This window comes from Chiloscyllium plagiosum, chromosome 16, assembly GCF_004010195.1.
Source record: "Chiloscyllium plagiosum isolate BGI_BamShark_2017 chromosome 16, ASM401019v2, whole genome shotgun sequence".
Lineage (NCBI taxonomy): Eukaryota > Metazoa > Chordata > Chondrichthyes > Orectolobiformes > Hemiscylliidae > Chiloscyllium > Chiloscyllium plagiosum.
In genome coordinates, this window is record NC_057725.1 from 55,472,940 (window position 1) to 55,493,980 (window position 21,041).

General features: G+C 40.8%; 1 protein-coding gene across 4 annotated transcripts in view; it reads right to left on the bottom strand.

Annotated features, from left to right (window-relative positions):
• Positions 1-460: 460 nt before the first annotated feature.
• The window catches only part of LOC122557930 (mitochondrial glutamate carrier 1-like), a 129,721-nt gene continuing 109,140 nt past the window's right edge, over positions 461-21,041 (bottom strand). For all 4 annotated transcript variants that reach the window (XM_043706157.1, XM_043706156.1, XM_043706158.1 and 1 more), the window contains 4 exons: positions 19,587-19,773; positions 15,953-16,107; positions 12,844-12,919; positions 461-4,198 (listed from right to left, as the gene is read on the bottom strand). In XM_043706157.1, the coding sequence (XP_043562092.1) occupies positions 4,045-4,198; positions 12,844-12,919; positions 15,953-16,107; positions 19,587-19,773 (572 nt within the window). In that variant the 3' untranslated portion in view covers positions 461-4,044. The remainder of the gene's footprint in view (positions 4,199-12,843; positions 12,920-15,952; positions 16,108-19,586; positions 19,774-21,041) is intronic.

Here is a 21,041-nt window from a genome sequence, read left to right on the forward strand (position 1 = left end):
ACCTTGACTCACTATACCCAATCAATCTCAAGGTAACAAATGCAGCAAAACATCAATAAACTGTTTTTAGTACAGACCCAATCCAGTCCCAACAACCATGAGGCTTTCCTTTCAAAATGAAAGAGAAACAGAAAATGCAATATTCTATCAATAATCAATAGATCTGTGTAAAACAACACTTTAGGAAATACTGTATTTTCCAAATAAATCTAGGAATAATTATTAAGCAGCATTGAATATGAGATATAAAATTATATAAAATTAGCAACATTTTACACTTGCGATATTCCAATTTGCATTATTATAGGATTAACTAAAATAATGAGCAGCTAAAGGAGCTGATTTGAAAAAAAAATCCTACCACAAACGAGAATTGTGGTTTACTCCCACTTCAATTACACCTTTACAAAACAAGGGCGCAGGTATCACCAAAATGCAAGAACTAGTTGTTTATTATGTAACTCACCAGATTTGATGCAAATTGAAGCATCAGCCACAAATTCATCCTGCAGTTCTCAAATAAGATCATGATCTTAAGTGAGAGAGCTAAAGCGTGAGGGCTAAGTAACTTTGGTTGAGGTTTGGGTGAGGAAAAAGTTTTTAATATACATGATTTATTCAATCTTAGTGTTAGTTATGTGAACCTACTTAGAAGTCCAGAAATGCATAGTTTACTCAACAGCCTTCCAAGCAAAACAAAATTAAGGGAGAGACAGAGCTCACGATATAAATTTGCAAACTACCTCGAAACTCAGTGAAGAATTGCGCATGATAGGGTCCATGACACATGAATCAGCCTCTCTCCCATGAGTTCTATTGGACTCAAGCTGGAAATCCTAAAGAACACTTAGATTTCCAGCAGTTATAATTTACTCAATTGATTCCTAGGGCATCCATGAGGTCCAAAATAGCTGAATGCTACCAAACAGGAATTAAGGCAAAGCAAAAGTTCAAGCATTTAATTATAGGACTGGTCTATGAAGTAACTAAGTGATCTATAACAATCCAGAAAACTGCACTTGGTAAAGTTTGCCCAATAATCCTTAACACATAGCAAAGTCTTAGTCTGGGAACACCACTGGACCTTTTGGAGTGTTTCATTATCATGGAATTTCATTGCGGTGTCCAAAACAGCAAAATGATGAAGACTTAAATTTGAGTACTTTTTAAAATGAAAGCTTCTTTATTCTTATGCTGAACCTTTATTGAGAATTCTTTCAAGTCTGTAACACATACTTAAGTATTGTGTACAGAGGTACCTTGTATGGCGACATTACAAACTTTGCACTGCACTCATTCGAGTGCACGTGACAATAAAGGCAAATTAAATGCATTTTGACAATCAGAATCTGTTTAATTTCCCTCCTTCCAATTCAGATTTTGAACATTCAGGTGTTTCTCATGTTTATTGAAGTGAAACACGTGGGCAAGACATGACCTATTACCATTAAGTATTCCCAGTAATAATCTGTGGAAAGTGCTCTCTACTGGACCAGTATAAAGTTGCCTTACTTCCTGTATCAGACAGCCATTACTGTCTTGGTGAGATTGGCAGTTTAGTGCCAATAAATAGCAATTTTGAGAAACTACTCAAGCCGATTTTGAATTGGGCCCTTAAAACCCAGAGATATGTGAACCAAATTTGAACTCTCACTCCACGGTATGAAGCAGCAGTGTTAATGTTTGCATTGCCCAGTCCTCCCACAGACATTCCCTTTATCTGTGTTGCACATATGGTAAGACCTTCAGTTCCTAAGTTCAAAAATGCTGGAAATCCTTTGGCAGATTTAATGCCCTTCTCTCAAGTGTGCTCAATACTTCCAGACAATCAACACTGACCTCAAATCCTTGCACAGCCTATAAGCATGTAATTAAAACAGTCCAAACACAGCACCTCCAAAAAAAAAAGACAGGGACTATAATCCTCGAGCCATGAGAATCTGAGATCAAGTAATACTGACAATGTATAAGAAGTACTGCACTTTAAAAAAAACAGCACTTTACCTTCATGATTCTAAAGGGATCACATCAGGTATGTTAAAGCCATGGCTCTAAAAGAATTTGGTGTTCAGTGGTTCAAAGAAATGGTCTCCTTTACAAAAATATTACTCTGTTCTTTTAAGAAAAAAAGATTCTCCCATAAATAAACCTATGTGTATTGTACCCGTGTTTCTTCTTTCTATTGACAATAAGCAGCACAAATGATAATGCGAACATCCAAAAGCCTCCCCTCTCATTCCACTGTACAGCAGCATAACTTTAAACAGATCAGCCAGCAGAAGGCTCAGCAGTTGAAAGATATCAGATGTCAGAGCAGTAGATTGCCAGGCAGTAATTCAAGCAAACACAGAGTTCAGGTAATATCAAAACCCCAGGAAAATTAGTTTCAGCAGTTTGTTATCTGCTTAACTCCTAGAATCACCACCTCGGATCAGTCAGGACTTCAAAAATGTAAAATGGTAGACCTCAGAAACTTTTGCATGATGTTCACCTGAACTGTGACAAGGAGATTTTGTGTTTCTAAACAAATAAAGACTGCAATGGAGAAATCATCTTTCACTGTATCACACATGATCAATCTACTGGTGACTGCTGGGCAGACACGGATGTTTTTGGGAGCAGTTTTTATGATGAGAGTTAGGTATCTGAATGAAGATTAAAGCACACTGTACAATTTAAGAAGTGTTTTTGTTGTCATCTGCTAATTACGTCTAGTGACAATTCGGCTGCCTATAATCCAGAAGCTGATATCCTGTGTTTCACCTCTGGATTCTATTAATATTGAATTGATAGTGGCCGTTTGCTCTTATAATACAGGCAAGTTAAAGTAATACCAGATGGGAAAGGTACAAACAAGCCATGCATTGCAGTTTCAATGATAGTGGGTTCTTTTTGAGGCTGAAATAAAAGGGGAATGACCGGTCAGCCAAACAGAGTCACCGAAGATGGCCTTTGTGTGCCTGTGATAAAAGGGCACTGGCTCAAATTACATCACTGCACCACAGTGAAAACATCAACTCCAGTGCAGCTTCAACACAGGTGGCCTGCACTGCGTTCAATACAACTCAGCAGCCAAGCTCGAAAGCGATCGAGGTAATTTCAAATTAATCAGCATCTATCCTGCCTGCACCTGCCCAAATGCCTTATTCTCTTAGCCCAGCTCATACAAAGCAATGCAGGTTCCCAGCCGCCAGCCACAGGCTACTATTCACTCCACATTTTATTTGGCATAAAGGTAGACTTTCTGATGCCCAATTTCATTTCAAGTTTGCTTTGATTCAAATCTGTCAATACCTACAAACCTGTTGAGGTGGGGAAGTGAAATATGCCTTGGGTAGGTAGTGCCAGGCAGGTAGTATCACATCAGTCCACTGTGAAATGGCTTGCCCATATCTAGGTGGTGTCAATAGAACAGGCTAAGAGGCCATGCAATGCTGCTGATTTAACTACCGCCCCAAGTTGAATTTCATCCCCGAAATGTCAAACAACCAATTAACTGTTATTCTGACCACACATTAAAGGCAGCACCATAAAGGATAAACTTTACATGGCATTTTTGTTTTGCAAAAACAAGTTACTCCGCACCTACACACAGATCCCAAAAGAAACTAGTGTTAACGAGCCAGTTAGCCAATGCTTGGCTGCTGAAACTCCATTCAGGCCCCTCTATTTGTTCCTTCAATACCCTAAATGATTGGATATGAAGGGAGATGATCCCTTTAAAAACATTACTGTCATGTCAGTACTGACCAGCTTAAGAGTTACAAACTTACAGTAATCCTTATACTATCTGGTGCTAACTTACCACAAACACTTTCATCCTTGTGTTAACAATTTAAATAAAAACAACAAAAAAATACTGTTGGTCTTTCGGTATGACTGGGAGAAGCAGAATAAAGTTTGGCTTTTGCAACCAAGGTAGAAATAAGGACAAAAAGCAGGAGGATGGTAGTTTTGAGTTTAGACTCCAAAATCTGTGCTCTTTGAGTGACATACTCGATCCTGTGAAACCAGGCCAGACGTCTTGCAAAGGTGCTCCATGGGTTAATCTCGTCCACGTGGAAGCATCTCTAACATGGTCTCTGCTATTCCCAGGAAGTAAACAACTTGTGCGATGCCAAAGAGAGGGGCAATAACCAGGGCTCGACAGTATGCCCCCTTCAGAAAAGCTCTTGCTCCTTCGTTCCTCCAGATTTTCCTACAATGAGCAAAGACAACAGGAAATCAGAATTGTTCCAAGAATTCAAACACCAATATGAATGCTGGTGAGCACTGCTACGCATTGACTAATACGGCCAATACCAAACATTAGCTTGAGGTGGAGTTTTCGCACATTTCCAAGTCCATGTCCCAACTGAGTTGCTAATTTTAGGCAGGTCTCCACCAAAATCACAAATCTAAGGCATGGCACTTCCTGCAAGACTGAAGTGCCAGGAGGAGATAGTTGCATTTGGAATAATAGATGTGGCTCCATTGAAAGATGCAAGATTAAGCGGGTGATTGACAGTTCAGTGCCAAGAGGGTTTTTTTTTAGACTCCAGGGACCAGGGCCCACAGTTGTCAAATAAGGGCCTCTCAGTGAAGATGGAGATGAGGAAGAATTTATTTGGAGAGATTAGTTTGTGTTTAGAATTCTCTTTCCCAGTGAGCAGTGAAGGTTGGGTCATTGGATATCTTTAAGGTTGTGTTGACAGATTGTTTGATTGACAAGGGTTTAAAAAGGTTATGGAGGACAGGCAGTGAAGTGAATTCAGGGCACATCTGATTCCCCACGATCCTCCTGACTGGCAAAGCTGGCTTGAGGAACCCCAATGGCCTACTTCTGTTCACATTCCTTGGTTCTTATGAAAATTACATGCAGCACAACACATGCACCAACTAGAGTCTGTTTTCACAGTACTAACTGTGTACAAAACTGCAAATACAAATTTTTGCACTCCCAAGTTCTTCCTTCTTTGTGGACATGCTACAATCTCAGGGGGTGAAGAGATCCATGGAAATGAGTATTTCATTCACTGAGCCATTCTTCACATGGAAGATCACACCATAATGTTTGTAAATATATAATAAAGGTGTCCACAACCAATTCATCAATCGATGCACTGAAGCATAGTTTCATCTGGTCATCTCTTGACATCCAGATGCAAACACTTTCTATTGGTAGTTGTCGGATGATAACCAAAGTAAAATCCTTGCAGCAATTTCCTCTGCCTAATTCAGTTGTCAAAGCCAGCAACTTCGAAAAGAACAATCATCACGAGCATATTCTCCCTCTCATCGAGCCATTTCTGCCAAGATAGATTTTGCATCAAACCAAACACTTTCCAAGATATATCAAAAGTTATCTTCATCAGCTAAGTAACAATGTGGTAATGTTACTGGACTGGTACTCCAATAAAGATCTGTTGAGTGCAAATCCCACCATAGCAGCTCGTAAATTTAAATTCAGGTAACTAAATTAACCTGGAAAGAAAGACTGGTCTCAACAAGTCACCATGAAATCATCATATAGTTTATTTTGAACAGTCAAGTCCATTAATATCCTTGAGAAGCAAAATCTGCCATTATAACCCTATATCCGAACAAAGGCAGCAACGAGGTCGATTCTTCACCCATCCTCTGAAATGGCGCATCAAAGAACAAGTTTAGCAGGCAAGTAGGAACATTCCTGCCCCCAACTCTCATACCATCCTGCCTTGGGAATACTGCAATGATTCTTCCTCCTCACTTGATGAAGTAGCAGTGCTCTGAAAGTTTGTGATTTCAAATAAACCTGTTAGACTAAAATCTGGTGTCCTGTGACTTCTTAAGGGCAACAGGGGTTGGATAATATATCCTGGCCTTGCGAGCAGAGCTGTATCCCATAAACAAATGAAATCCACATGGAAGTGGCAAAAGATAGAGGTTTTCAAAATCATGATTGCACTGAATAGAGTATTAAGGGAGAAGTTGATCCCTAAGTGAAAAAAAAAGGTCATTGATTTAATGGTGATTGTGATGATGCTTTTACTTTAACAAAGTTATTTTGTCCTTAGGTTTTTTGTTTAAGAGAGGTAGAGGGCCAAGGGGCCTAAATAATAGAGTTTAGCAATGGCAGATGAGTGGCCAGTTCTCCCAGTTCAGTTTTATTCGAGTTTGGTTTAGCTGTAGCAGCTGGAGTCCAGGAAGGGTTCCAAGCTTCAGCAAATGATTTCTGGCTGACTTTCTCGCTGAGATCTCTTCAGAAGTTTAAGGTTTGCTCCTACCTGCATGAATCTGTGTTTCAATGTACCTTTTTGCCAAGTGGAGTGTTTATGGGATGCAACTGGATGGGAACATCAGGTCGGTTAAGTTTTCCAAAATTTAAGTTATTCCAAATTCCATTTTCTTTTGTTCGTGTTTCAATTGTAAATGTTTAAATACACTCTGTTTTGCTTAAAGCCAAGCGGTTTGACCAGCTGCATCACATCTGGAACATCCACTTCACACCTGCCTTTAAAAGAAAGTTAGGCCAACTTCTCAAAATATTTTGAGGGGCCCTGGCTTGGTCCATAACACAAATGCAATGGAGAAAAAAAACACTTTCTCTCTCAGCAAATGGTTAGGGTATGGAATCCGCTGCCTGGAAATGTGGTGGAGGCAGGATTCAATTGAGGCAATCAAGAGGGTGCTGGATGATTATTTGGTTTAAAAATAGCACACAAGAATATGGGAAGAGGCAGGAGATTGGCACAGGGTGATAGAACCTGTGGAGGTACAATAGGCTGAACGGCCTTATTGTGTTGTAACAAGTCTGTAAATTCTGTGGTGTCATGGACAGCCACATGTGCATCATCGGCTTGGAGTTTCACCAGCAGCTGATGTCACTGTGGTGCCTCCACCAGACAGAGTTTTGTGAACTTTGGGTCTTCTAGGCATGGTCCCCCAAAGTTTTAAGGTTTGCAGAGAGAAAGGGAATGTGTGCCTGTCACACAGTTAAGCAGGATCAGACTAGCAGTACAGGAGTCCCATTAATGTGTTCCACTCTCACACTAGGAGTCAGACCAAGAGGTGAGTGATTAGGACTAAATTCAGTTGATTGCGCATGTATGTGAATACACAACTTGTGGTAAATAGGGTTAGTGAATGGCAGGAACAGAGCCACTTGAAAAAAGGTTTTTGTGGTGTTAACATTGATCTGGCTCAAAAAAGCACAGAAGTGTGCACTAAGTAGTCTTGTGCACATGATGTTCGGGAAAGATGGGACAGGAAAGAAATGAGTTGGATGGCAATAGTGACTAAGAATAACACCACAATGCAGAAGGCAGAGGCATCAAGGATTGAATCTATTTACTTAGAATGAGGAAATAATAGGGGTACTAATGGGCTAGGTGTATTTTACAGGTTACCAGCTAGTGGAAAGTATAAGTGGAAGCTTATTGAGAAATCCAAAAACTCCATAAGCTTCCTCACTGACAAAACAGAGTAAGACGAGGCAGAGAAAGGGGGTATGTGACAGACTCCCTTTCTAACAGCTTTGTGGGCATTCCTATACTCCAAGGAGTGCAGCAATTCAAGAAGGCAGCTCATCTCCAATTTTGAGGACGACAAGGTCTGGATAATGTAAATGGGTGCGAGCCATCAATACCCAATTTAAATAAACATACAGAATATAACTGAACTTCCTGAGGAAGTGATGATTGTGGGTGCAATTACAAAATTTAGAAGACATTTGGATGGATATATGAACAGGAAAGATTTGGAGGGATTTGGGCCAGGACCAAGCAGGTGGAATTAGTTTAGTTTTGGATTGTGTTCAGCATGAACTGGTTGGACCGAAAGGTTTGTTTCTGTGCTGCATGACTCTGTGAAGCAGCAAAATGAGTGTCTGTAAAAGACAGATACAAAACAAGATTCTGCCAAAATCATAGTAAAAGAGGATACAGCGAAAGCATTGTTTGGGCTAGAATCAATAAAGGTTTTAGAAGAACTGGTATTTTTAAAATCAATCTGACTATTCTGAGGTTATGCCAAACACAAAAGATGGTTGTAATTCTTGGAAGGACAATAATCCCAGCCTCAGATTATCACTGGAAGAGTTCTTCTGGGAAGTTCACCAGATTCAACCACCAGCAACATCATGAATGATCTTCTCTCCAATATAAGGTGAAGGATGTTCATTCATGACTGCAGACTGTTCAATTCCAGTTGCGACTTGTGAAGTAAAGCAGCTCACACTTGCATGCACCAACAGCTGACCAACATCCAGTTACTTACAGCTCATAGATATCAGGTTCTTACCTCTTCCCACCAGGCCGAGAATCTAACCAACTCTTCTTGTCACTCAATGGCATAACCACCCATGAACCCCTCGTCATGAGCATCCTTGTACAAAAACTTGGCAAACTGCAGCGACAGACTAAGTCGGATGCTGGCATCCTGTAGAATCTCGCCCCTTATTATCTGGGGTAAGCAGGACTTGGACTTGAGTAGGGACATTATCACTGTACCACAACTGTATTTTCTAATCACCCTTTTCAGAGATTATGCACTTGCCGTGCGGATGGGACTTGAACTCAAGCCAAGAGACCCTCAATATATTGCATATTCATGCCAACTGTGTGGAAGATACACCAGCAAAGTATAGTCGCTCAAATTCAGACGATTAACATGCTTCTGCCTTCCCACTAACACTCCCAGATTCTCATATAAGTCAGTGCAACAATGCATTTGCACTTATAGGGTTTTTTCAACTAGGTGACTCTTCAATTCACTTTGATCAAATTCTAAATTAAAAACATTAATAGTAAACATTGAAACCAAAAATAATTCTTGTTGGATCAATCTGCAATAAATATAACATGGTGAATCTATACATTAATAATTACTTGAAGATTTTAGTAAAACTTTCTTATGCTCATGGGCCAAAGGAATTACATCTGATAGAGCAATCAAAGCAATGACATTTGTAAATCCTGATTAGTATTAGCATCAACAGACAATACTTCCCTGCCAATGCTCCAGAGGTGTATAATAATATCTCTGAACAGACTGATTGGAAAATTTTAAAACAGACCATTTACAGGTTAGGTGTCGAAGGAAAGAAAAAACACAAGAACGAGTCATAGTGATTTTTTGTGGGAGGAAACATTGCTCAGTTGTGTGCAATAGCACTTTTGGGTAAAAAAAATGAATCGGACCCATGTGCCCATCTAGCTCAGTCGGTAGAGCATGAGACTCATTACCTCAGGGTTGTGGGTTCAAAGTTCTACTGTCTGATGCGTTCAAAGGAAATCTTTCCCTTGCTGTTGAGCCCCACCTTCTCCAGAGGTGTGTCATAGGGTCAAAGAGATGTACAGCACGGAAACAGATCCTTCGGTCCGACTTGTCCATGCTGGCCAGATATCCCAACCCAATCTAGTCCCACCTGCCAGTACCTGGCCCATATCCCTCCAAATCCTTCCTATTCATATACCCATCCAGATGCTTTTAAATGTTGCAATTGTACTAGCCTCCACCACTTCCTCTGGCAACTCATTCCATACATGTACCACTCGCTGAGTGAAAAGCTACCCCTTAGGTCTCCTTTATATCTTGCCCCTCTCACCCTAAACCTATGCCCTCTAGTTCTGGACTCCCCCACCCCAGGGAAAAGACTTTGTCTATTTATCCTATCCATGCCCCTCATGATTTTACACACGTCTATAAGATCACCCCTCAGCCTCCAACGCTCCAGGGAAACAGCCCTAGCCTATTCAACCACTCCCTATAAATCCTCCAACCCTGGCAACATCCTTCTAAATCTTTTCTGATCCCTTTCAAGTTTTACAACATCTTTCCGATAGGAAGGGGACCAGGAAGGAGACCAGAATTGCACGCGATATTCCAACAGTGGCCTAACCAATGTCCTGTACAGCCGCAACATGACCTCCCAACTCCTGTACTCAATACTGTGACCAATGAAGGAAAACATACCAAACGCCTTCTTCACTATTCTATCTACCTGCAACTGCACTTTCAAGGGTCTATGCACCTGCACTCCAAGGTCTCTTTATTCAGTAACACTCCCTAAGATCCTACCATTGTGCATAAATCCTGCTAAGATTTGCTTTCCCAAAATGCAGCACCTCGCATTTATCTAAATTAAACTCAATTTGCCACTTCTCATCCTATTGGTCCATCTGATCAAGATCCCATTGTAATGGCATAACCTTCTTAGCTGACCACCACACCTCCAATTTTGGTGTCATCAGCAAATTTACTAACTCTTATGCTCACATCCAAATCATTTGTATAAATGATGAAAAGTAATGGACTCAGCACCGATCCTTGTGGCACTCCACTGGTCACAGGCCTCCAGTCTGAAAAACAACCCTCCATGACCATCTTCTGTCTTTTACCTTTGAGCCAGTTCCGTATCCAAAAGGCTAGCTCTCCCTGTATTCCACGAGATCTAACCTTGCTCACCAGTCTCCCGGGGGAACCTTGTCAAACGCCTTACTGAAGTCCATATAGATCACATCTACCGCTCTGCCCTCATCAATCCTCTTTGTTACTTCTTCAAAAACCTCAATCAAGTTTGTGAGACATGATTTCCCATGCACAAAGCCATGCTGACTATCCCTAATCAGTCCTTGCCTTTCCAAATATATGTACATCCTGTCCCTCAGGATTCCCTCCAACAACTTGCCCACCACCGATGTCAGGCTCACCGGTCTATAGTCCCCTGGCTTGTCCTTACCACCTTTCTTAAACAGAGGCACCACGTTAGCCAACCTCCAGTTTTCTGGCATCTCACCTGTGACTATCAATGATACAAATATCTCAGTAATCACTTCCCTATGCTTCCCACAGGGTACACCTGACCAGGTGCTAGGGATTTATCCCGTTTCAAGGCATCCAGCACTTCCTCCTCTGTAATATGGACATTTTTCAAGATGTCACCATTTATTTCTCTACATTCCATACCTTCCATGTCCTTTTCCACAGTAAGCACTGATGCAAAATACTTGTTTAGTATCTGCCCCATCTCTGTGGCTCAACACAAAGGCTGCCTTGCAGATCTTTGAGGGGCCCTATTCTCTCCCTGGTTACCCTTTATTCTTAATATATTTGTAAAAACTCTTTGGATTCTCCTTAATTCTATTCGTCAAAGCTACCTCATGTCCCCTTTTTGCCCTCCTGATTTCTCTCTTAAGTATCCTCCTGCTGTCTTTATACTCTCAGGATTCACTCTATCTATCCTGTCCATACCTGACATATGCTTCCTTCTTTTTCTTAACCAAACCCTCAATTTCTTTAGTCATCCAGCATTCCCTATACCTACCAGCCTTTCCTTTTGCCCTAACAGAAATATACTTTCTCTGGACTCTCGTTATCTCATTTCTGAAGACTTCCCATTTTCCAGCCGTCCCCTTACCTGCGAACATCTGCGCCCAATCAGCTTTTGAAAATTCTTGCCTAATACTGTCAAAATTGGCCTTCCCTCAATTTAGAACTTCAACTTTTAGATCTGGTCTATCATTTTCCATCACTAATTTAAAACTAATAGAATTATGGTCGCTGGCCCCAAAGTGCTCCCCCACTGACATCTCAGTCACCTGTCCTGCTTTATTTCCCAAGAGTAGGTCAAGTTTTGCACCTTCTTTAGTAGGTACATCCACATACTGAATCAGAATCCTAACATCTCTGATCAGAAGCTACATACAAGGCAGACCCATGAAGTCATGGTAATCTGGTAGTGGAAAATTTATTCAGTTGTGTGAGATAACACTTCTGGATAGAAAGAAAAGTAAAGACTATCCATGTGATGTTTCTTATGGTATATTAGTAAAATCACCACCCCGAGCCCAGGGACCTGGGTTCAAATGCTACCTGGTCCAGAGGTGTGTCACAATATATCTGAGCAAGTCGATTAAAGATATTGCCAAGACCCCTGCAGCAGACCCATCTGCCTCAGAGCCACGAGGCCTGGGTTCAAGTCCCACCCATTCTTGAGGTGACATTTTGGAACGGATGGATTAGGGAATTAACTCAAACCATAATAAAAACTAAAAAAACAAAAAGCAGATCCAGGGATGTATTTGTGGAACTGCCTGTCCCAGGCTGGGGAGAGCCAACGTAACTCCACAAGGAGATGCTCCATTTTGGTGTTCAATAATAAACAAGGCTCTTTTCCAGTCAGGCTTCCTGAGTTATTGCAAACATCTTCAACTTACATTAAGCAGGAATATTTTCCTGTTACCTTCCAATTCTAGTTTATTACCACAACTCCCCCCAATTGATTTCTCCCAAATGAGACTCATGACGTGATCAGCATAATTTCCTTCTGCGCTTACTTCAGGTTTTGAGAATATGAAGTTTTCAGGTAAAATTACTCCAACTGTCTTCTTGCTGATCTCAGTCCTCCATAAATATCAAATCATTCAAACCTCTATCACATTCTATCCCACACAGTGATCCTCATTCATCATGTCTTTTGTCACTTTGACCTATATCCCAGAAGCATAATTTTTAAGTTTGAAATTGCGTTTGAATTCTCCACAAGCTCAATACCTGCCATTGCAGATTTCATATACACACCCTAAAAGCTTCCACCCATTCACCAAGTTTACGACAACACCTTGTGCATGCCTCTATCCCTTAGACAACTCAGTGTTCCATTACCTTGGCTGCAGTCTCAATTCTCCTTCTAAATCTTTATGGTCCTTTAACATTTTCCTCAGAGCCCACCATTAACCAAGTCCTTCATCATCCTCCTAATATTTCTTTGGCACCAATTTGTTTCTCACACAGAAAAACACCCCACAGCATGTCATACCATGTTAAAGACATAATATAATGCAAATGTTGTTGAATAGGAAGATACAAATCTTTAACTAGTACCTGGTGCAGTCTACTATCCCTGAGTACGAGTCTTCATTAATTCCTCTTTGAAGAGATTGAAGTCTGGTCTTTATTACTGATGAGGAAGAGGAGGTAATTTGTTTTACTGCATGTAGCAAATGAAAGAATTTCATGTGACAAATTAAGTTTTAATCCTAATTGTCATATTGTCACAGTTCCAGGAATGAAGACTGCTTTTAAACAGCACATTACTTAAATCATCACATATGAATGCAGACACTGAATAGCAATTATCACACCAGAGTCATATCATGTACTCAGTCAATAATGATTTGAACTTCCTGAGCAAATAAAGTGAAAATACTTTATTATCACTAGTGCTGATTTTCTCTCATTTAACATTGATACTTTACAGTCAACTCCGGCCACCCGGGAGGAATCAGCTCACTTGAGCTCAGTTCATGAGTTGAAATGCGACAAACTCTGCAGAAAGACAGAGGGCAGTTTGTCACTGTCTGGTCTAAATGCTGATTCAGCAAATCCAGTCTTTACCCAAGTGCCCATTTTCGCTCTGGCAGCACATTATGGTAAAGCAACCTTTTCAAACTTTGTGGGGATGGTGGGAAGAGTGGGTGAGTGTTGGAGTTGGAAGCCCTTTTCCATCAGTTAATTGCCAGTAGCATGGTGTGCATCCCTGAGGTTTACCTGCTTTTCCTTCCAATTTGTGCTTTGCAGGTTTTCATTGTGTCCCTTCCACTTTACATAACCCAATTTAACTGCACATACACTTAATGGGTCTTTAAAATATTTTTTATTTAGATATTTTCTCTTACTGGACCACATTTTTCTTCTTACTGTGTTATCATGTCTGCAAGTTAAGCATCTCCTGGCAAGTAATAACACCTGTACAGCTCATTCTCTCTAGTCCATTATTTTTCTCTCTCCTACTCCCTTACTCCTAATCACTTCATATGCAATGTCTTCAGATGCTGATTAAGGGCCACATCTGAAACCACTCGCCAAGAAAAAGGGAAAGTAAACATCTATCCTGAATAAGCCACAATTTAGTGGCTGCTGTTCTCACAGCCCACAGGATTCTAAACTTCTTACTGTTACCCCTCAGAAGCCTGAACCTACTCAGTCGTTAGATCACTGCTACATCCTTCTATTAGATACAGTGATTTTCTCTGGCTACTGTGCAAGTTAATCAAATGGAGTGAATGAACCGGCCTCTCCCAAATCCTAAATCCCACACAATCCGAATAGATGCAGGGTGGTGACTTCAGCTCGGATTCTTCTTTTGCCACTGCACAGATGAATATTCCCTCTTTTATTGGGTCTGATTTGCTTGAGGAAAAGGGATAATTTCCTTGTGAAAGAAGGAAAAACTAAATATCTCCGTCTCATTGAAGCTGAAAGCCCCCCCTCAAAAAAAATACCAGTACATTGCACGTTCATGCAATTTAACACTTATAGCTTCAACATAGCAAATAAGTAAATGGAATATGCACTAATTGTGCCTGAAGAGACTACAGCAGCTTTAAATGCTATGTGTTTCTCTTTGAAGTAGTGAAAGGTCACAGAAATGTTTGGATGGCAGGGGCAGCACGGTGGCTCAGTGGTTAGCACTGCTGTCTCTCAGTGCAAGGGACCCAGGTTCAATTCCACCCTCGGGCAACTGTGTGGAGTTTGCACATTCTCCCTATATCTGCGTGGGTTTCCTCCAGGTGCAGGTTAGGTGAATTGGTCATGTAAAATTGCTCAAATGTAGAGTAATAGGGGAACGGGTCTGGGTGTGATACTCTTCGGAGAGTCGGTGTGGACTTGCTGGGCCTGTTTCCACATTGTAGGGATTCTATGTTCTATGTTCATGTCAACTGTGTCTTCAAGGTAAAGAAAGACAATTGTGACTGGATGATAAATGACACTTGACACTCAGTAGCAACATCAGGCACACTCTGGCAGACGAGACACAGTCCGGAAGGACTCTTAACATCCAAGTCAAATGCACATTCTTGCCCCCAAGACCAGAGTTTCTACTGGCTATAAACAATAGTGTGAAAGGCATATCAACCAACAATTTCACTGTTACTTAGTTATTCTTATCTGCTGGAGAGCAATGCTGGGAATTATAATAACAGAGACATTAAAGAAAGGTTTTAAAAATGATGCTGTCTCACATCTTGCCCAGCCCATAATTTCTTCTTACCGAGTAAACATCTATTGCTTTTGGAGCAGAGGAATTTGAATTGATGGAATTTCCTATTCTTATGGGTCTGAAGATCATTCCTTTGCCACAGTTTGCTTATTAATCCTGCATATCTGTTCATTTCTAATAATGACTACAAGAATAACCTTTTACACTTTGGAAATTATTTGCACATTAGAGGCAAATAAATTTGCTGAAATTGGACCAAATGATCACAAACTGCAGTTTCCTTACCTATTTTACTCTTTTTCCAGGATCTTAAAACAGTGGAAATTATTACACACAAAGGTTTTTCTATTTTCATCTTGAGTGACAGGACTTCCACATTTAACCTTATTGCCCAATCAGTGTATACTTCTCAATTTACGCTGTCTGTTCTTTGATGTTTTTCCAACGATGATAACAAAATCACAATTCAATGAAAAAAACATTCTCTGAGGCACATATGTACCTAAGGCAACATGTTATTCCTGCTGGGAAGGCATAGAATAGCAGAGTTGGCCAGGGGTTGGGGTGATAACAATGGGTTTGCACACTGTTCTGCATCACAGGTGCAAAGTTAGTCCATCCAGATGAAGCAGAAATTGCTACTGTTGTTTTCAGTAGACTCTAAACATTTAGAAGGTTGAATAGAAATATGGGCACACCAGTCAATACAAGTTCTGAGTTATTATTTCATAGGGCTAAGATATAAGAAAAGAGAGATACATACTGAGATAGAGATTAACATCGGATAGCTATATTTGAACTTTCAAGCCCCATTTTTTGGGAGGTAAGGGTATCATCAGATATGATGTTTAAGTGGGTAAATGGTATTGAAGCACAGCTCGACCATGATCTAGCTGAATGATAGAATTGGCTGGAGGGGCTAAATTGCTGTATTCCAGACAGATTAGTGATCAGAATAATGGAGAGCACAAGGACAGGGAGATGCCTTACCATCACAAGGATTCACTGCCACAGCAGCTGTGCTGCCCGCGATACAACCACTGATGAAGGATACGTAAAACGGAGCTCTCTCATCTGGGCTCTTCTGTCCCAGCTTGTTAAGGTTAGCAAACAGTGGGAAGTAGACGATGGAGAAAGGAACATCCCTTTAAATAAAAGAACAGCATTAACCAGATATGGCTACACACTGTAGCACTTCCAATCTTTTATCTCAATTTTTTTTTTTTGAAAAGAGGCGCTTGCTCAGTAATTAAGAAATAAACACAATTACCTGACCCATTTAAAACTGAATACAGCAGAGTTTCTGAAGGCATTTCATCCTCAATTAAAGATTTAGCTGATAAAACAATTAAAATAATTGCAATGATAGGAGACATCTTAGCATAGTTAATATTTTAAAAGTCTGAAAAGATAGAGAACTATTCAACTGTGAAGCTGCAAATAACCTTCAACATTTACTGAAGTACGTTAAAATCAATACAAAAGATGACTGACCATCATTGATATTTATATTGGTTTTCTCAAGCTTTTTACAGAAAGACGAAAAAAGCCAAAATACATCACCAAACATATAAGGCTATATTTAGGACAGCAACGTTTGAAGGTGGAAACAGAGTTACAGCCAGAGAACATAGGAAGGAATCGCTATGGAATCATCAATGTGAGGTAGCAAAGGCATGGATGAGGGTTGCAGCAGGCAGTTGGGTTAAGGCAAGATAGAGATGAAAATAGGTGATCTTCATGATTGGCATGGATATGTAGTCAGAAACACACCCTGGGGTTTAGTTTACACATGACAAAGTTGCAAACAGGCTGGCATGCCCTTAGACATCGTCAAGAGTGTGGTGCTGGAAAAGCACAGCAGCTCAGGCAGCATCAAAGTTTCTGGCAAAAGCCCTTCATTAGGATTCACTTTCTCTATGTCCTTAAACATTGCCTGGGAATGATGGAATTGGATCGGAGAGATGGCAGCAGGCTATGTTTTATTCTTCCTCATATTTCAGTGACAGAAATCTCTCCTCATCCAAGTCCTGGATTCTGGATAAACAGTCCAATGATTTAGCAATATCGGAACAAGTTGAGAGAGGTAGTAAGAAGTTGGAGCTGGATGGCATCAATATTAATCTGAAAACTGAGGCTGTGCTCTTGGTTAATATCATCAAGGGGCAGCAAAGATCCTTGGGGGATACCAGCATTAAAGAGATGGAGATGAAGCCACTGCACGTGATGCACTGTCTATAGTGAGATAGCTAAGAATGTGATTCAGTCCAGAACTAGGTGGCACTGTTTCAAAATGAGGCTTCACCCTTTCAAAAGAGACATGAGGAGCATTTGTTTTTCTCTCAAAGCTTCTGTAACTTTGGAACTCTGCATCAGAAGAAGGTGGAGATGGGGGTCATTGGATACTTTTAAGACAACGTTGAATTGATACTTATTAGGAGGGGATCCAAGAATTCTTGGGGGTAGATGAGGACGTGGAATTTGAAACACACACAGATCAGCATGATCGCACTGAACAGTGGAGGGGTCAAATGGTCTGTTCTGCTCCTAACTGGTACATTGGTATGCTCTTAACAGACCAGATGAGTGCAATACCCACAGTTGAACGAGTGGATGCTGAAAGAAGTTGTCAAAGTTTGCAGACAAGTCAAAGATGATGAAGACGGATCTTTTAAGTTTGTCACAAGCACATAGAGTGTCCTTTGTGAAGTTGATAAGAACCATTGTGTTACCGTAGCAGGGACAGAAACCTGTTTGGAGGGACGCAAAGATGGAATTCCAGGAAAGATGGGTGTGGTTTTGCAGGGTGAAACATATTAAATAACTATGAAGAGGAAAGGGAGGTTAGGGATAGGATAGTATTTACAGATGGAGGGGGATCAAGAGCTGCCTTTTGAGGATCTGATGAAAACATCAGATAAAGGAGAGAACAATAGCACAAAAGAGAAGAGATTTGCAAAGTTTAGGCAATGGGAGAGGCGGGGAATTGAATAGTGAGTGTTTTGTGGGAGCAGGGCTGTTGCATCAAGAAATGGAAAAAGTAAATTCTGCGAGGGGATGAGAAAAACTAAAGGAAAATAGAAACTCAGTGATAGATAAAGGGGAAATTTAGGAGAAGCTTGGCTACTGAGAGGAGGGCAGCAGCTTGGTAAGTGGCTTTCATCTGAGTGAAAAAGCCCATGAGTTCCAAGCTTTTGGAGGCAAGGTGGAGTACACAGTAGGAAAGGGTTTAAGAAGATGATTTGCTACATGTAAAAGAAGCCAGGTATTTACTTTGTCTTTCAAGGTATTCCTAGAAATAGCAAGCAGATGTGAAAAGGACCTGACAGTACTTTGTGGCACAGTCAGTTATGGTGGTTTTCTGTCATTTCCTTTTGAGTCTACATCTGTTCAATTCAGAATAGTGGGTTAGAGCCATACAGGGAAAATTAATTTTGCAGGTCTATAATTATCTCTCTACAGCATATCTTTCTCCCCATTCCTGTGCTGAATAACCTAAACGAGGAATGCTTTCATGGGAGCCTTACAGATAACTGATGGAATCTTCCAACACTAGTGAATTCATCCAATAGACAAATAGCTGTTGAATCACGAAAGGAAAAGCCATTCTTGGTCAACATAGTGCACTGACTGCATTTTATTTGCTCACACATTAAATCTCTTCACTACTTCTAGCTTCCATATACTTCTCCATAGTAAACACTGAAGCAAAATATTCCTTTAGATCTCACCCGAAGGACAAACACTAGAGAGATGCACTGAAATCTTGTGTGTAAAGCAACAATGGCATCTCGCATCATAACTTCCTCATCCCAGCACTGACAGCTCATTGAACAATATGCTTAATACAAAAATTACAATCATTTCAAGCTCACTGTATCTGATAAGGCTTCAATACCCATGGAGAGCTTTTTTAAAAAATTAAACGCTGGTGTTTACAGCTCACCCCTTTTATCAACTCTTTATTGAAAGGGTTTACTAGTGGTACTAGCATCCAATGGTAGAGAAGTACTTGAACTGTTAGTTGATATTCAATATGACTGCTCGGTCATGTATTTTGATGACAGTCTTTGAAGTGCAGCCATTTAGGGCAGCGTTCTCTGGCCGTGGCTGCCAGCTTTTCACTGGCACAGCCAGGCTTTTGAAATGGTTGCCAGCTGACTTACTGACCTACACTGCTGCGTCAAATAAAACATGCTTATCCTTCTGATTAGAGCTCTTCACTACTTCTGGGAACTTCTCCAGTCCTATAATCTCTTTGCCCACCCTCTTGAATTTCCTGTTCCTTAGACTCTGGCCTCAACCCCCTTTGCTTCATCATTCATGCCACAGATTCTAGAATCTCCTCCCTGAACCTCTCCACCTTCTCTCCTACATTAAGATTTTTCTCAAAACTTTACCTCTTGGACTAAACTTTTTGATCACCCCCATCCCACTCCCCCCTCCCCCCAGTAAGATTTCTTTTCACCAGCTTTCATTTCTTTGACTCTGCATTTTTGTGTACGCCTTTCAGTCCTCAAAGGCACTACAGACGTGCAACATTTTTGCATAACTTGGTTGCCCTGGTCAGGTCAGTCACGGGCAAGTAGTTTTGATTAACGCACACTTTGTCATGTGCTGCTACCTTAGCAATGTTGCACCTAAGCCTTTGTAAAGGCCAGCAATTCCCTTGCTCCTCAGCAGCTCTTTGGTGATTTGTGTAGCAGTCTGTGGGGTTTTGATGGTGGAGGTAGCTTGACTTGCACCGGAGATGGGGCCCTCCACAGCACGACCCGTTACTGACTGGGTTGTCATAAGCTTCTGTTGGGCTGCTGTATGTAAACAGACAGATAGGATAGGTCAGTTACAGCAAACAGATTAAACAAGCCATATCATGCAGCATAGAAGAACACTGGTAAATGGAAAAGGTGTCATTATTTGACTCTCTAATTTTTATTCCTCCCCCTGTCCTTTCCATAAGGTGAAGATTCTGACAGGTATACAAACCCAGAGATGCTCAAAGTGGCCTACACACTAAATAGGGTTTTCTGAGGTTTCTATCTTGACAAGTAATGTTATTAACATTCTCACTCAAGATTGGTGCGGTCAGAGCAGATACCCTGATTTCTTGTTCTCTTCTCAGATTAATAATTAAGATTTTGAGCAATTAAATAGTACCTCTTTGAGCACGCAATAAGGTATTTAACAAAGAACTAGCCAATGGGCAAACATTAAATATGAGTGCCCGAAAAAAATGTGCTACTCATTTTGATATATTTCATTTTGGCAACAAAGAGGGAGTTAATTCTGCATGTTCAATATTGTATGCAACGATCCATGTTCAAAAGTCAATGACAGTTCTGTTCAATAGTAATTAAATGCACAGCAGGAAGTTACTGGGGAAGTGCAGGGTTTAAGAAATTAGTTACAACTGTGATTATCTTGGCAGTTTTCCATTATAAAACATTTTATTCATATACTGTTGACTATCCATAATAAAAGCTAAAAAAAAAGACCCCTCCCAACATCCTTGGTGGGAGACAGAGTAAATAGATCAGACATAAATGTAAAAAAAAAGTCTCGACTTCCAGCATTAGTCAATTCAGAGTATATAGAGCTCAGTCAGAGGCACAGTGGGGCTTGAGCTAAACTCTTCTCAAACAAGATGGTCAAAGTGGCATGGCAGCTCAGTGTTTCGCACGGCTGCCTCACAGTGCAAGAGACCTAGGCTCAATTCCACCCTCAGGCAACTGTCTGTGAAGTTTGCACATTCTCCCCATGTCTGCATGGATTTTCTCTGGGTGCTCCTCCCACAGTCCAAAGATGTGCAGGTTAAGATGGATTAGTTATGCAAAGTTGTCCACAGTATCCAGAGACGCGTAGGCAAGATGGATTAGCCATGGGAGATGGTTAAAGTTATAGGGTTGGGGGATGCTGGATTTGTATGTGATGGGCTTTGAAGGTGTGGGGGTGGTCAGTGTGGACCTGATGAGCTGACACTCTCGGGATTCTATGGGAAAAAGGAGAAGAATCACTTCTGATACCAAAGTATAAAGTCATTCTTGTTGGAAATGCAAATTAGTTGACTCCACGTTGGCAA